A 17,890-nucleotide genomic window follows, 5' to 3' on the forward strand; every position below is an offset into this window, starting at 1 on the left:
ATAGTTAAAATATGGCATTTTATAAATAAAAGTCATTTTTAGTGTTTCCAGTTAAATTTATTGTACACAGATAGACAGTGGCAATTGAAGTGTGTTATGACAAGATTGTCATATTAAACATATTTTAATTGATTTAAAGTATAACTTAAAAAAAATTATTTTGAATATTTTGCTTTAAAAAACAACAAATACTTCTAGAATCAATCTGAAATTTTTTCATCAAAACACTTTTCTAATGTTTATGCTAACTTAACTACTGTAGTTTCCTGTCTACCAGGTTGTTCAATAAGTTTTGTCGTTCAATAAAAAAAACACAATTTTATGGTTTGAAATACATTTTATTATTCAAAATAATTTCCCTGAACTTCAATACACTTGTTCCAGTGATCTTCTAATTTATGGATTCCATCCCTGAAGTGAGAATCCGAAAGACTGTTGAAATACGCTTCCACGGCTGCTATTACCTGTTCGTTCGATGAAAATCGTTTCCCACGCATGAATTTTTTAAGATGTGAGAACAGCCAGAAGTCAGAGGGAGCTAAATCTGGCAAATAGGGAGGATGTTGCAACAATTCGTATTTTAATTCGCTGATTTTCGCGATGGTTTTTTGAGCTGTATAAGAGGGTGCGTTATCTTGATGAAAAATGATTTTTTTCTTCTGTAAACCAGGTCTTTTCTCACGAATTTTTACATCCAGCTGGTCCAAAAGATTACAATAATAGTCTGAGTTGATTGTTTTACCAGTTTGGAGATAATCCACAAACAAAATTCCTTTTGCATCCCAAAAAACTGATGCTAACATCTTCTTGGCCGATTTCTGGACCCTAACTCGCTTCGGAGCCGAAGTACCGGGTTCACACCACTCCTTAGCCTCTTGTTTTGATTCAGGATCATGGTGGTAGACCCAAGTCTCATCCATAGTAATGAAACGACGCACAAAATCCTTTTTATTTTTTCTAAAACGCTCCAAATGTTGCTGAGAAAGTTGCATTCGAATGTGTTTTTGCTCCATAGTTAGCGAATGCGGCACCCATTGTGCACACAGCTTTCTGTAACCCAAAACATCAGCCAAAATATTGCTCACACTGCCTAATGAGATCCCTAGGGCTTCTACTAAATCTCTCTCAGTTAATCGACGATCTTCCAAAACCATATGCTGTATTTTTGCTACGATTTCTGGTGTTGATGCACTTTTTGAACGTCCTTCAAGTGGATCGTCTTCAAGACTTGTATGGCCACGTTTAAATTCAGCAACCCATCTTTCTACTGTTCTAATTGAAGGTGAAGAGTCCTTATACACTTTTACCAATCGTTCATGAATTTGTTTTGGTGCTACACCTTCCAAAAATAAGAATTTTATCACTGCACGATATTCAATTTTTTCCATTGTAGAAAAATACACTGACACGTCAACTTTGAACAGCTGCAAATATAGAAATGAGGTGACAGATCTACATGAAACTTCACACGTGTTTATAAAATAGTAGTACTATTTTTAGAGTAATAAAACGACAAACCTAATAGCGCCATCTCCTATTGAACGACAAAACTTATTCAACAACCTGGTATAAACCACCAAACTGTGTTTAAAGAAACCTTCCAACTTTCAAGACATGGATTACAGGCTAATTTTTCCAAAATATCAAAAAATGTCTCTAAAATCATTTTATCTTTTGTTACATTAAAAATCTTCTTAACATGATAATATGTCTTGTTATTTATATGTTAGGAAGACACTAAAGACAAATATGCCAATGAACATATTCAATTCTATTTATAAATGGAATATAGAGTTAGTTATGTATCTTTTCACTCTCTAATGTCCATCTTTAAGCTGATCGTAGTTTTAAAATATGTTTTAATCTTAGTTTTAAATGTTTTATCTCATATAATAACAATAACATCTGATGCTGACACTTTGACTCATCATCATCATGTATATCATGAAAAGATTTGCCCACTATTGATATCCAAAAGTACTTATAAAAGTACTATTTAATTATGATATTTTATTAAACTTGAAATTAAAATTATGATAATCCCGAACCGAGAAGCTCCATTGAAAGTTTCAGGTTTGATTTTTGAATACTAATGATGTAAACCAGAGTTAAAGTTAAACAAAAATGAATGTAGGAATTATTGCTACCTAGAATATATATTATTGCCCATTATACTACTCATTTAACATTTAATTGTTATATCATCCCATTAGTGAGAGACAAATTGTTTGACTAAAATAATTTTCTTAATTAAGCAGTTTCAGCCATTATAAATTAGGAGGTTGTAAATCAAGAACTGACTATTTTATAATTCTGGACGTAAAACTTTCATTAAACAATTTTTAAAAAATGATATAATTTCTTTCCTAAATTTGAGAATATTGTTTTAATTATTAAATGTCTTTACAAATTGTATCATTTCATTGCTTATGTGCCAAGAAAATAAACAACAAACTTTTGCAAATTAGATGACAATAACTTTGTTTTTCAATGAAATTACATCTGTGGATTATATGATGATAAACTTTTTTGCCAACAAAAAATTGCATATGCAGTTTATAAGTAGAAAATTACAATATTTTGTGTTTAATGAATTTCTTCCAAATGCCAAAAGCTCTTCAAATTATCACTTTACAGAAGCTGGAACCAGTTACTTACTAAGACCACACCTTTGTCACACTTCCAGGAATGAATATTTATAATCACAAACATTTTTGGTCTCTTTCTGGGGGCTTGTTCAGGTTACAAGTATTGTATATCAAACATTGACTGACACCAAATTTAAAAGAGTCTCTGTCAATTATATTACAATTTTGATTTAATCAACAAATTTATCCTTGGAACTTTATTACTAGTCTCTGTCAATGTTTGAGAAGCAATGTTTGTAACCTTAAACAGGACTCTGAAAGAGGCTGAAAACAATTATAATAATATTCGTTGCTAGAAATGTGAAAAAGGAGTGGTTTTAGTAAACTCTTTGAAATTTGTTTATGTTAATTCAATTTTAATAATGAATTTTTGTGGGACCTATTTGATTATTCATTGGAGATTTATAATTTGAACAATACATTAAAATTAAATTATATTACAATTACAACATCAAATTTTGTAAAATTAATTACAGTTAATTTATACATATTTAAATTCAATATGCAAGAGTTCCTTCATAAATAATGATAAAGACAAATGAAGGAATATTTTTATTTCTCCATTATCAGACCCATGTGTTTTCAGAATTAATTATTATGTAGACAGCATTTTTAGCAATAGAAAAATTTTATTATTGTTATTATATAAAACCTTATTAAAAATTTAGAAATGAATTCAATATAATTCTATACTTGATGACTCCTTTCCCTCCCCCCATCCTTCTCTCACCCCCTTTCTTATTGGCAGCACCCCTGGGTATGCCATTTCTTTTGCACACTATCACTATACTTGATGACTGCGACACATAACTGGGAAAAAAATAACTTCTTATTTTGAATGTGTATTAAAAAATTAAGTTATGTAATATTAATACAAACCTTGGCCCTTGATTTCATTTGAACTTCCTTTGCCAAGAATACTCCACACGGGTCTAAGACAGCCTAATAAACCGTCGAACCAACCAGACGAATGTTGCTGTCCTCCATCACGATAACCTACTTCAAAGCCTTTACTTTGTTCCGGCAACGAACTTGTTAAACTTTGAATGCTTGAGGTTCTTGTTGGTGATGATGTAATGGGAGTTTGATGAGGAATGGAAGATACTGGTGATTTTGGGCTTTGTTTTAAACTTATCTGATTCAACTCTTCTTGAATACATAGCATTCTAAAAAAATAAATTAATTATTGTTAATAAATTCATTTTTGTTCACTTTTAAATTTTAAAAATACTCATTATAATTAACATATTTTCTAGTTTATCAGTGTAATTTGGCTTACTTTTTCAGGTTTATGATCCCACCAGTTTTTTCCTACAGGTATATGGTAGTTGTGGCACATATTCCCACTGTATTTTTCGAAAAGATGTTTTTGTACTTATGTATTAATTACGATTAAAGGCATAGCCATAAAATAAACTTATAAAAGGATGGGAGCCCACAATAATATCTTTTTCCAATATTAATGGTAATTGAAAAATTTGAAATCAATAATGTATAATAAAATATATTTCTCAATTATAAATATTGAATGAAAGCCTATTATGACCATTGCAGAACTTCTTACTGCCATTTCATATCATGAGAAGCATCTATTATTAGTTTGAATTATTAAAGAAGCAGAATTTATCCTAATTCATTATGTGTATATTATATTTTTTTAATGTTTTACTTATATTGTATTTTTATTTAATATTTTCTTCAGAGTTCTGAATTTCCAAGCTAAGTCAAGTCCAAATTTTAAGTTTTGAAAATTCAAATTGTCCTTAGTATCCCATGACAGGAAGGGTTTTAAAAAATTCATATAAAAAGTAACAGCAATTAATTTTTTAAAATTCAATTACAGGATTAAAGTTACAAAACTGGCATTAGAAAAATCAGAATGTATTTGAAAAGTAAAATAAAAGAACGTGATATTGATATTTGTTTTGTTAAATGTCAGAACAAAAATATTAGTTTTCCAAGCCAAGCAGTTCCAAAAAAATTCCATGTCTTTAAAATAAAACCTTCAAATTAAGTAAAATTTATGTTAACTTAAATTCAAATATATAGTATCAACAACTGTTCTTACGTGGTCTTGGATAAAAATGTTAAAATGAAAAAAAAGGATACTAATGAAAACAACTCAAATAATGAAAGTAAAGGTACTTTCCAGTTAGCAAAGATAGTTTACTGTATTCAGATACATGGCTAATTCTTGTCGTTCTTTTCTCTCTTTTTTTAAAATATATTTTAAATTATAAATTATGATAAAATATATGATATAGTAAAAAAATGTTTATAATAAATTTGTTCCTTACAATATTTATTCATGATAATGTATTCATATTACTTTTTCTATTTGCCAAAACTATACATATAAATAGCATTTCCTTATACTTACCCAGTTTCAAAGCATTCTTCTTTGTCAGTACTATAAAAGTAAAGTTTTTTAAATTAATACTTAATCTAAATTATTATAAAAATTATGTATTCTTAGATATTTACTGAAAAAAATTATAAAATTTCCAAGTTAAAAAAATTAATTCAAATCTTATTTTTTAAAGAATAAAATCTAATAATATTTAGTTATCACTTAATGAAATTAAAAGTGCTTGGTATTATTTAATAACTATTACAAAACAATTAAATATCCCTCATTTGTTTTAATGGATAATATAAATTTATTTACTCTAAAATTATTGTCTTTTTTACACTTCAAAGACAAAAAACAAGATAATGCTTTACCAGAATTTATTTCCTTTATTAAACCTTACAGATAATATAGTAATTTTTATCAACCATCTTAACAATTATTTCATTAAAGAATGTCTGTGACTTAGTACAAAAAACATCCTTGCTTGACTTTCCCAGCACTCAAACAGGAGTTAAGAGGACCAAAGAAAGAAGTCTAATAGTTTTCAATTATACCAAGATTTAATTTACCAACATTAATTTATTGATTATACTAAAATATAAAATTTAAATACCAAAAGCTTAAAAGCAGTAACTTTGTTAATACATGATAAATTTCTCCATTTAAAAAAAATATTTAAGTTTAAAAAACATTATCTCGAAGTTAAAATTACGTGTGGTGCCATTTGTTATGGGATTTTATTAAAAAATAATTTCTTTATTATTACTATTACTATCATTATTATTATTTTATTAAACCTTTATATGGAGCATACACAACAAACGGGATATAAATGTTGGATTTCAAAAAAAAAACAAAACCACAAGTCAAACACTTCCCAAGCGTTTAGGACTGTGTGATATATTTTCGAATGATGCGTGCAGATCCAAGTAAGGTGGTCCTTTGCAGCTGACAGATGGTAATTTTGTCAATATTTATGGTTCGCAAATGCCGGCCAAGGTTTTTTGGCACAGCCCCCAGTGTGCCGATAATCACTGGGACCACCTGTACTGGTTTATGCCAGAGTCGTTGCAGTTCAATTTTAAGGTCGTGATATCGGTTAAGTTTTCCCTGTTGTTTTTCATCAATTCGGCTGTCACCCAGTATGGCGACATCGATGATCCACACTTTTTCCTTCTCCACAATCGTGAGGTCTGGCATATTATGTTTCAAAACTTTATCAGTCTGAATTCGGAAGTCCCAAACTATTTTTGGCACATTCATTTTCAACTACTTTTTCGGGTTTATGATCCCACCAGTTTTTTCCTACAGGTATATGGTAGTTGTGGCACAGATTCCAATGGATCCTTTGGGCTACATAATTGTTAGTACATAACTGTTTATAGTCTGGATACATAACTGTTTATAGTCTGTCTGTACAATTTTTTTACAGCAGCTGAGGATATGATCAATAGTTTCGTCAGCTTCTTTACACAATCTGCATGTTGGGTCATCAGCTGATTTTTCAATTTTGGTCTTAATTGCATTTGTTCTGATTGCTTGTTCCTGGGCTGCCAAAATCAGGCCTTCTGTCTCCTTCTTCAGTGCTCCATTAATAAGCCATAACCAGGTCTTTTCTTTATCAACTTTTCCTTCAATTTTGTCCAGGAACTGTCCATGTAACGTCTTGTTATGCTTGCTGTCAGCTCTAGCTTGTAATGCAGTTTTCTTATACTGATTCTTTGTTTGCTGCCCTTTAAGGAGTTTTCTATTATTGACAGCAATCAGTGCAGGTTCCTTACTTTCCTTGACATATTCTGCCAGTGCATATTTTTCTTCTTCAACAGTTTGTTTTACTTGTAAAAGTCCTCTACCACCCAACCTTCTGGGCAAATACATCCGGTCTACATTGCTGCGGGGACGTAGTGAACAGTAAATGGTCATGAGTTTTCTCGTTTTTCTGTCCAGATTGTCCAATTCCGTCATTATTATTATTATTATGTTGAGTTAAGTGAGATATACTCAGTTAACACTGGTGGCTGTGTACTATGCCGGACCAAAGTCAAGGCATAGTAACCAAAACAGAAATTAAAGAAGTGTATCAGTGTGTGTGTCTGTATTCAGGAATTTTCTCACAATATGACATGTATTCAATATAGTGGCCTTCTGTAGTGTGATGTATGTGTTTCTATTCAATTCTAATGTGCCCAGGCTTTTGTGTAGTCTGTGTGGTATCATACCTGTAGAGGAGAGAACAACAGGTACAATAAGCACCCTATCCATCCTCCACAGATGCCTTATTTCCTGGGCGAGTTCTGTGTACTTGCTAATTTTTTTAGTGCATGCGTTTTGTATATTGTGAGTGTTTGGAATGGATATGTCTATAATGTATGTGATTTTATTGTGTTTGTCAATGAGTGTGATGTCTGGTCTGTTGTGGTATATTGTTTTATCTGTGATTATGGCTCTGTCGTAGTACATTTTGTGCGTGTTGTTTTCCAATACTGTCTGTGGAATGTATTTGTAGTATGGTTTGTGGATGTCTACTAATTTGTGTTTCTTTGCAAGCTCTTGGTGTATTATATTTGCTACTTGATTATGTCTGTGTAAATAATCTGTCTGTGCCAAGAGCTTGCAACCAGAGGTGATGTGTTGTATAGTTTCTGGCATGACGTGACATTTTCTGCATGTGTCATTTGTGAGTGTTGCATCTTTGAGTATGTGTTTTCTGTAGTTTTTAGTATTTATGACCTGATCCTGTATGGCGATCATGAATCCTTCTGTCTCCCCAAACAGGCATCCCCGAGCTAACCAGCTGTTTGACGCAGTTTTGTCAACAAAATCCTGGACCAGGTCGTAGGGATGCCTGCCATGGAGTGCCTTTCGAGCCCACGATTGCTTAATGGTGTCTATGCCTTTTATATGTTGTGTTGTGTCCATATGATGTGAGTGTAAGTTTAATGGTGTATTATTTGAATCTGCTAGAGTTACTGCTTTATGTAATTGTGATGTTTCTTGTTTCTTGTAGAAAAACTCTCGCAGTGACTGTATTTGTTTGTAGTGAAGGTTAACTATGTCAATCAGGCCACGTCCACCATCTTTACGTGGAAGGATTAATCTTTCTGTGGCAGATTTAGGATGATGTTGTTTATGCTTAGTAAGTGTTGTTCTTGTTTTCCTTTGGAGTTGCTCAAGATCTGTGTGAGTCCAATGTATAACTCCAAAAGAATATGTGAGTACTGGGATGACATATGTGTTTATTGCTTTAACTGTGTGTTTTGCATTTAACTCTGTTCTGAGAATAGCATTTAACCTACTTTGGTATTCTTTAATTAATCTTTGCTTTATTTGTGTATGTTCTGTTTGGCCTGTTGGAATCCTAAATACTTGTAGAACTCGCCCTCTTCCATGGATTCAATAACGTCTCCATTTCCAAGTGCAAAATCTTCTTTCTTCAGGATTCACGTAGAAAAAGGAAGTGTTTTGCATTTATCTAGGCCAAATTCCATTTGTATGTCCTTGGTGTATGAATGTGTGATTTGTAGGAGTTGATGAAGTTGTTTTTGTGTGGATGCATAAAGTTTTATGTCATCCATGTACATGAGATGTGACAGTGTATACTGTGTTGTTTTTTCGTGTCTGATATTGTAACCATATTGTGTGTTGTTTAACATGTTGGATAATGGGTTCAAGGCTAGGCAGAACCAGAGAGGACTCAAGGAATCTCCTTGAAAAATTCCTCGCCTAATAAAAATTTGGTTTGTTTGTATGGAAGTGTTACTAACCCTGAGATGTAGTGTTGTTCTCCAGTGCTGCATAATGTTTTGAAAGAATGCAATGAGTGATGGATGTATTTTGTACATGTGTAGAATATGTAGCAGCCAACTGTGTGAAACACTGTCGAATGCTTTTCTGTAGTCTATATATGCCATGTGTATGTTTCTGTGTTGTTTGTGTGCTTGCCGTAGAATGACTGAATCTATGAGTAACTGTTCTTTGCATCTCCTGTGATTTCTACGGCAACCTTTTTGTTGTTCCGTTAGAATGTCATGTTCTTCAATATGTTTGTATATTTTGTTTGCGATACAGGATGTCAATAATTTTTAGAGTGTTGGAAGACATGTAATTGGTCTGTATTGTGTGGGGTCTGTGGCATTGTTGTTTTTAGGTTTCATGTAGGTGATGCCCTGAGTAAGAAAATTTGGCATGTCTTGTGGATTGATAATGATGTGTGTTAGGTGTTTAGCTTGTTCCTGGTGCAGTGATGTAAACTTTTTGTACCAGAAATTGTGAATGTTGTCTACACCAGGTGTCTTCCAGTTGTGTGTTCTGTTAACAGTGTATTGGAAATCATGTATGTTTATTTCAGCACAGGGCATAGTTGGTATTTTGTGCAAGTTTCTGTTCTCCTCCTCAATCCAGCCTGCATCAGCATTATGTATGACAGCACTGGACCAAAGAGAAGACCAATATGTTGTGAGTTCTTCTTCTGTTGGTGTGCCACTGTGCTGTGTATCAGTGTTTGCTTTGTAACTCCTAAAATCAAAAGGATCGATAGGCCCCGCTTTCGCGGTCTGTATTCGTACTGAAAATCAAGATCAAGCCAGCTTTTGCCCTTTTGCTCTATGCGAGGTTTCTGTCCTCGCTGAGCTCGCCTTAGGACACCTGCGTCACCTTTTGACAGATATACCGCCCCAATTAAACTCCTCGCCTGACACTGTCCTCGGGGCAGATCGCTGCAGTTGTCGTGCGACCGAGCTTAGGGCTAGAACAGTGGACGCGAACGTCCACTCTCCGCTTCACCGAGTCAGTAAAAAAACATTAGTGGGTGAACAATCCAACGTTGGTGTTTGCTTTGTTATTAATTTGTCTGTAAAAGAGTTTTTCATTGTCTGTAAATAATTTATTTTGTTGTTTTTGTAGTGTACATGTTTTGTATCATTTGAGTCTACGTGCTTTGGCAGCAAGTTTTTGTTTTAGTGTATCAATGTATTCTGTAATGTGTGTGTTGTGATGTTCATGTTTTGTGTGTGTTTTTATTTTCTTGAAAGTGTTTTTGAGCTGTTTCCTTAATTTGGGTGTTATGTTGTTTTTAGTGTATTGTGTCAGCCTGCCTAATTGCTGTCTAATGTCATTTATTTGTGTTTCTATTCTTCTCTGCCAGGCAGGCTTGTGATAGAATTGTGTTTTCTGTGTATTTGTCTGTGATTGTACTTTCAGTCCAAGGTGTGTCACTACTGCAACTGCCCCAGCATAAACTAATGTATGAATGTCTGCGAGTGTAGAAATTGAATGAATGTAGTGTGGTAGTAAGTGAGTGTTTACATAATTTAGTGTTTTTCCTACTTCTTTTGACGTGTTGGTTTTTGGTATTCGTGGTCGTTGTGTGGGATCTGTGCCTGCATATTTAGTGAGTGTTTCCTGAAATATAAGTGAGAGCGTATTAACTAAATCCATGTCTATGTTATCAGTGATGGATGAGGAAGTGTCTGTAGTATCATTAGTAGTAATTGTTGTGTGTGTGTCATTATCAATGCTTGTTCCTGGATTATCCTGACAGGTTACATGATCTTCATTAATGTTAGATGTTTCTGTCTGTTGATGTATTTGATCAGCAACCTGTTGTTTGATAAGTTCAAGTGTTGTTTGTGGAATAAGGTTGTTGTGTATAATTGTTCTTTTTTGATCAACAACCCTTTGTTCGGTGACAGTGAAATGAGGATACTGTTGTGTGAATCTATGGTGTAGTTGTTGTCTGTATGCTGTCATGTTTGTTTCGAGTTTTGTGATGGTGTAGTAAGTACAGATGATAAACTCGTTCATTTCTACTGTCCATTTCATCCTTTGGCGTGGTTTTCCAGCCTTTGTGGTCTGTGGATGCATTGCCACAGAAACACCAAGGTTATACACTTCTGATAAATGGCACTGAGTTCAGCGTTAAAGTAAATTCTTTTTTTTCACTGCAAGCACTTTCGACGAAGTTACGTTTGTCGTCCTCAGGCGAATTAGGAAAGAACAAATTTGAAAGTGGCACGTGCTGAGCGTTCCAAACAGATAACGGAAGATTTTCTTTGGCAAATTTTTAAAAATGATATATTCTTTTAGCATTCGGTAACTTCGCCGGTTCGAAAGAGATTTTAAATCAGCGTGACTGACGGTGCGTGCGTTGAAAAGCAAACGCGCTAAGTATGCGAAAAATTTGGGTTACTCTTTACAAGTGCCTAAACACCCAAACACGCCGACAGTTGCATACTTAGCATGTTTGCTTTTCAACGCACGCGCCGTCAGTCGCGCCGATTTAAAATCTCTTTCGAACCGGCGAAGTTACTGAATGCTAAAAGAATATATCATTTTTAAAAATTTGCCAACGAAAATCTTCTGTTATCTGTTTGGAACGCTCGGCACGTGCCACTTTCAAATTTGTTCTTTCCTAATTCGCCTGAGGACGACGAACGTAACTTCGTCGAAAGTTCTTGCAGTGAAAAAAAAGAATTTACTTTAACGCTGAACTCAGTGCCATTTATCAGAAGTATATACAACTTTAGCGTAAGTTTACCTTTATTATTTTTCTAACACCAAGGCTGGGTTGGTTCCTCACATCTGTTGAGGGCATTGCAGTAGCCGTGCTTGGGCCGGTGCTGCTTTCGCCACCGGTAACTAAGGGAGACTGTGGCCTATTTTTCGAGTGCGAGCCTCTGCCTAACCCACAAACGCGGACCTTGATAACCTGGGCGACGTCCGAGCCAGTATCACACTTTGATCTGGTTATTACCATAATAAATATCTCCACAGAATGTGGGTGTGGTCACTCTTAGCTTCATTTCTCCCCATAGACCTTACTGGCATGGGTGTCCCTACCAGGAGCTTGTGCTCCAGCCTGCATTGCCCTATGGATCAGTAAAATTACTGGGCTCTCCCACCACGACCAGGTGGTGACCGCGGGAGAGGAGTTATTATTATTATTATAATAATAAAAGCAAAATATTTAATTTTAAGGGTAAAGATGAGTTTTTAAAAATATTGCAAATGCCAATAAAAAGTAAAATTTTCATTAAGTCCAACCCCCACTCAAAATATGTTGTACGTTCTCCCCTCTCTTTCCACACCCTTGACCTTTAACCACCAAAGTTTAATAGCATCAATGCTGTCTGTACCATTAGAAGTAATTCATCAAAATTTAATGCACATGACAAATTTCAAAATTTTGATTCATCCAGTCCCGATATATAATGCAAAATAAATGCTGATACACTCAGACTCACAGAATTTTGTAAGAAACTTTTTTTTTTACATTTTTGGGCTTCTGGAGTATCAAAATGTCAAGAAATAAAAAAAAAGGTTTGATAACATTAAATTACAACTGTTGGTGATATTTTTCAACAATCTTTTCTTAATATTTATTACTTTACATTATATAACTGAAAATCTGTTTATCTTTTTGATACCATTTTGCAGATATCTATCATGTCCATTTCTTTACTTCAGAAATAACTTCCTAGTTATAATTTACTGAAAAGGGATTAAAGATATCTTTCAAAATAACTAAAAAATAGTAGTTTGAAATAACAAGATATGGACTGTAAAATCTACCTTAGTGTAGTGATGTTATTTGGCTAGTTTGTCCTTTCCTCATTCTTAATCATATGAAAAATTTTTAAGAGAGAAATAAATTTATATATATCAAAAAATAAAAGTACAATTTGTTAACTAAAAATTATATGGACTAAAAATAAATTAAAAGTCTGGAAAATCTGTATAGAAATCATTGTTGAAAATCCTGGGCTAATATGTACAAAATATATATAAATCAATTCTTGTTAACTCAAAGATTTCCTTTAACTCTAAGAAAATAAATCATTAATGGGTCTCAATGGAATAGCATAGGAATTTAACATCTCCAACTTGAATTTCTTTAACCTGAATTTTCTCCAAATTAAAGGTTTTCACAGTTTCTTGACACTTATTTACATTACTTTTAACTTCCCTGACTCAAATTTTATTATTTATTCTATCCAAAGTGATCCTAATAATCAGATTGCCAAGAAATTTTCAGACAATTAGTTGTATCTGTTGTCCAACACCCATTTGCAGACAACATTCCAGTCCAAAGCAAGAGGACTTCTTGCCTTATCTCAATAACATGTACTTGCAACACTGTTCAATTTCATTAGTTACATTGAACTTTTGCTGAAAGGCATTACGTGGGCTGTTTAAAACAAAAACAAATGATCAAAAGATTAAACAAATAATCGACACACACTGGAGAAATATACAAATAATCCTTCATTAAAACCTTTAACTGGCGTGGGGTATAATCAAATTGTGTACGCAAATGTTTTTGGATCCAACCCTGGGTCCATCTTCAAGCTACGTTCTTTGTAACGATCCGTTATAACGAAGACCAGCCGTTTTTGGAACGAAATTTGAACTAGCGAACTTCAAATCCAACAGGAACCACAAGCGATCCAGTTTCAAAAATTTAAGTCATTACGTAATGATCGTATCTTACGTAGATGGTTTACGTATCTTTATATGAACAAAATCCGTATAAGCGGGTCGGATCCCAGGGAGGGATCCGAAAACATTTGCACACACAATTTGATCATACTCCACACCGATTAAAGGTTTTAATGAAGAATTATTTGATCAAAAGATTCTTTATATAATGCAAGAGAGGTAAAAATACAAGTCTATTTAGAATCAGCATTTTTCACTCTATTGTTCTCTAACTTGAATCATCTGTAACTTGTTTTTTCCTACTCCTTGGAGCTTTGAGTTAGAGAAGTTTTACTGTATATCATTGTTTATTTTAAAAATTTTTTAAATTAAAATCATTGTTTATTTTTATTTCAGCAACATCAAATTACGTTTTTAATAATTTTAAAATATTGTGAATCAAAGTAAAATTTACAAAGTATTAGTAATTGATAGTTTACTTGTATTTATGTTTCAAATTGCAAAAGTTCATGTGATTGATAAAAGCTTCATTTTTAACGTTTATACACATACTAATGAGAATAAAAATCATCATTATCGATCAAAAAACTACATTTAAAACTTTTATAAATAAACTTTTTAAATAAATAAGTTTAAAATTTTCTAACCTGATTCCAAATTCATCTTTGTCTAAACTATTCAAAATATTTGCTACAGGAAGTGAAGAATGGCTCAGGGTAGGATCCTCGTCATGAGGACTACCTGCTTTCTGTAGGGCTAAAGTGCTGCCCACTGGAGTACGCATGAAGATAGAAAATAATGCACTGTCTGTACCATTAGAAGTAATTCATCAAATGGCAACTAAAATTAAACAGAAAAGTTTTGGTCAAAATTAGTTATTCAATTTTTAAAAATTAAATAAATTGATTGTTTTATTAAAATAATATAAAATAAATTCATAAAAAACAAAACAAGTTCCTTTCTAAAAGAAATAAACATTGTACAATAGAAGCAGATAAAAACAAAACTGTAAAAATCTAATATTAATTCACTTATAAAATATTTATATAATAAACATTTATACATTAATTTAATTGCTTCTGAATGTAAGCAACCCTTCATTGGGACTAATTGTATTTATAAACAAAATTCCGTTAATTCTGTAAAAAATAGTCCTTTATTCATATATATAAGTATTTTTTTAAAATAAGGATTGAAAGATACAATCCTCCTATGTAATTTGGAAAATTAACTAAATACTTTAAAGTTTTTATTACAAAATTTTATTTATTCTTTTGAAGAAACATGTATGCATATATCTTTTCAACTTCAAATACAGATATCTTTTGATTAACACAGTTAATTAATCCATCCATGCTACCGCATATATCAAAATTACATTAATTAAGTACAGTTGTACCTTAGTACTTGACCAAACAACCAACACCTGCTATTTTAATAAACAAAAATAGCAAATTAATTTCACACATTAATCAATTTCTGCATTAAGCAAGGGATACTGTACTCACAACTGTTATACTTAAGGCAAACAAGCTTTGGATAAATTTTACTTTTCTGATAGATGAAAAAGTAGAATGAATGGTAGGAAAGATAAGAGGGTAAGTAACTGACCAGGCAGCAAAATCACTATAGTCCAGAAAATATTTCAAGGAGGTTTTTACATCTGTTTACATTTTTTGAATGTTTTGAATGTTGACATTTTGCTAACCATCTTTACTTTGTTTTTTTTAATGCTGTATGATCTTTTATTTTAGAAATATGTAAATTGAGTTACATTTTTATAATATGCTTTATTACAATAAAGCAAAATCTTGCATATTCTTATGAATCATTTTTAACTTAAACTTTAATTTAATGTTTGTCTTCAAGTGAATAAAAACAGGTCTCAAAAAAAAGCTTATCTGGAGGTAGAATACAGTGGAACCTTGTTTAACGAGTATAATTCGTTCCAGAATCTTACTCGTAATGCAAAACAATTTTTTCCATAGAAATTAATGTAAAATACAATAATGCATTCCATGCCGAAAAAATACTCAACTCTTTTATGTATAACATTTATTCAAAGAAAATTATGCAATATACATTGTTAAGGAGTGTGAATCATCCTCATCTTTTCTTCTAGTGTGGAATGAACCAACTTGGAATGCAAATTCAATTTGTAGAAAACAAATAAAAATGAAAATTAAATTTGGAATTGGTCATTAAATATAATAAGAGATGGCAGGATAACTGCCTACCTCTAGTCAAATTAATTAATTTCTAATATTTAATTATAGCCTTTACATAGTCCAAGAATTTGGCATATTGTTTGGAGTGTTTATTATATAACGAGCTATATCTCGTAAAGGGTCGCCCATTATACATTTTTTGATCGCACGGGGATCTATGGTTTGGGGGGATTCCCCCCTCGCACGGTCTTAGAATTGTGCCGACTGATGGAGCACACACACAATTGGGACTTTCCCTCTCCTCGTTGCTCATTATGCGAAATGTTGCTCGTTAAGCGAGTCATTTTTGTTACGATTTGTTATGCTCGTTAAACGAGATTCCACTGTACTATTAAAATTCTAAGCAGGTCTTTCTAACTATACTAGTAGCCCAGGACACCCCCTAGTGGGCGTTCTAGCAGCATTACAAATTCCTATGAGGCACGTTTGATGCACTTAATATATATAAATGTATACAATTCTTCATCTTAAAAACTAAACTTTATATTGTTAATTTAAATGTTTGAAATATGACACACGATAGGGGTGCATCTAGTGCCAGTTTTTGGCATAACGTTACACGGACAAACAAACGAACACGCATTCAATGGGTTATATATATGTAGATAAAACTACATACTTAACTATCTGGCTTTAACATTAAAAAAAAATCCATTATTTAAGAAATAAAGTTGTATTAATGTAGCTGATCAGAATTATAACATAATAAATGTTAGTTCTCATTTATAAAAATGTATGCTGTAATTTTGCACAAAAAACTCAGATTATCTATGTTTGAAAGTCAATTACAAAGTGGACTATCTGTCAAGTTTAACTTACAATTACACAATCAAACAGTTTTTCTTTTATCTAAAGCTGCCAAGAATGTTTAGAAAATATGAAAAATCTTTTGCATGCTCTGACACATTCAAAACATCATTGTTATTTTTCCCCAAATTACTGAACTGCAATATGCATCACACCTTTACCTATCATCTTTAGTTCTAATTCAGTTCACTTTCTGCATGTCAATTTATTCTATTAGAAGGCACTCTTACTTAAAATCTCAGAACCTTTTAGAAAGTTCAGTTTTAGAAGCTGTCAACTTTTGTATTTTAGTTCTCTGCAATGCATAGAAGCTGAGCAATTGATTCTTAAACCTATATCAATGAATATCATTTAAAAAATTGACATTAAATTATTTCTGTTCAAAGTTTAGCATTTGTTGTTGTTATATATTTATATTCTATCTAATGAAAACAGAACTTTTCTCAAAATAATTTTGGATGAATAGATAATGTCTTGTTGATAATTAAGACAGGACTTCATTGTTTGTACTGCTAGTAAATTATAAACTCTTGCTCTTTTCATCACTATAAAGTGAATTTTGACAACCAAAATAATAATGTACATTGCAATTTGTCAGAGATACCATTTTCAATCTGAATGGCTCAAAATCCCAACCCTATTCAGGAAAACAAAATAAAATTATTAAGCTCAAACTTTTTCAATCTCTTCAACCTATCTCTTGTTTGGATACATGCAAGCAATACATCAGGATGATTATCTTGTAAACTGAACAAATAAAAGAAGTCAAAGGAGTCCTCAACTATCAAACATTTAGCTTTTGGACAACTCATTCTTTCATAGATTCTTTGATGTCCTAACTCACTTTCCATATGCCAGATTTGCACTTTTGTACATTTTTCAGCTGACTAACAAAATACTAGGCTATTGTGTAGTGGCATTTTCTACCAGTTTTGACTTTTGGTAATGTAAAAATCATTTGTAAAAATTAATTTTTGTCATCTGTTTTATGTTTAATTTATGGTTTTAATATTCTAAATAATTTTGTAAAAATAAAAATATTAAAACAATCCAGTACAAAATGTATTTACAATATTGAAGACTAAATACAATGACCAATTATTTATTGTGACGTCATCATAATGATGGGCTGCAATTTTTAATCATATTTTTAATTTAATTTAAAATATATGCTCTCCACCTCAAATTAGTAGTGGCTTGCCCCTGTACATCATACTTTTCCTTTAACAATAGAGTCATGTCAGTCATCTCACGTCTATCTATCTAACCATATCACTTTTCAGGGGAAAATTTTTGAATTGAAAAAACACGATTTCCAGTTTGTATCAGATGTTCATATGTAGTTAAATCGAGGTCTCCTGCTCCTAAAATTTTCATATCTAGTCTCATCTTTCATCTATCTAATACTATTCTCAAGA

The 17,890-nt window shown here is 32.2% G+C and overlaps 1 protein-coding gene across 3 annotated transcripts in view; it reads right to left on the reverse strand.

The window, feature by feature from the left end:
* Positions 1–17,890, reverse strand: part of LOC136980201 (mitogen-activated protein kinase kinase kinase 13-A-like) — an 81,406-nt gene that overhangs the window by 40,252 nt on the left and 23,264 nt on the right. For all 3 annotated transcript variants that reach the window (XM_067276285.1, XM_067276292.1, XM_067276276.1), the window contains exons 2-4: positions 14,085–14,277; positions 5,029–5,058; positions 3,528–3,814 (exon numbers count right to left, since the gene is read on the reverse strand). In XM_067276285.1, coding sequence (XP_067132386.1) covers positions 3,528–3,814; positions 5,029–5,058; positions 14,085–14,221 — 454 coding nt within the window. In that variant the 5' untranslated portion in view covers positions 14,222–14,277. The remainder of the gene's footprint in view (positions 1–3,527; positions 3,815–5,028; positions 5,059–14,084; positions 14,278–17,890) is intronic.

This window comes from Centruroides vittatus, unplaced genomic scaffold (genome assembly GCF_030686945.1).
Source record: "Centruroides vittatus isolate TY-2023 unplaced genomic scaffold, ASM3068694v2 contig_1159, whole genome shotgun sequence".
In the NCBI taxonomy this organism is placed as follows: domain Eukaryota; kingdom Metazoa; phylum Arthropoda; class Arachnida; order Scorpiones; family Buthidae; genus Centruroides; species Centruroides vittatus.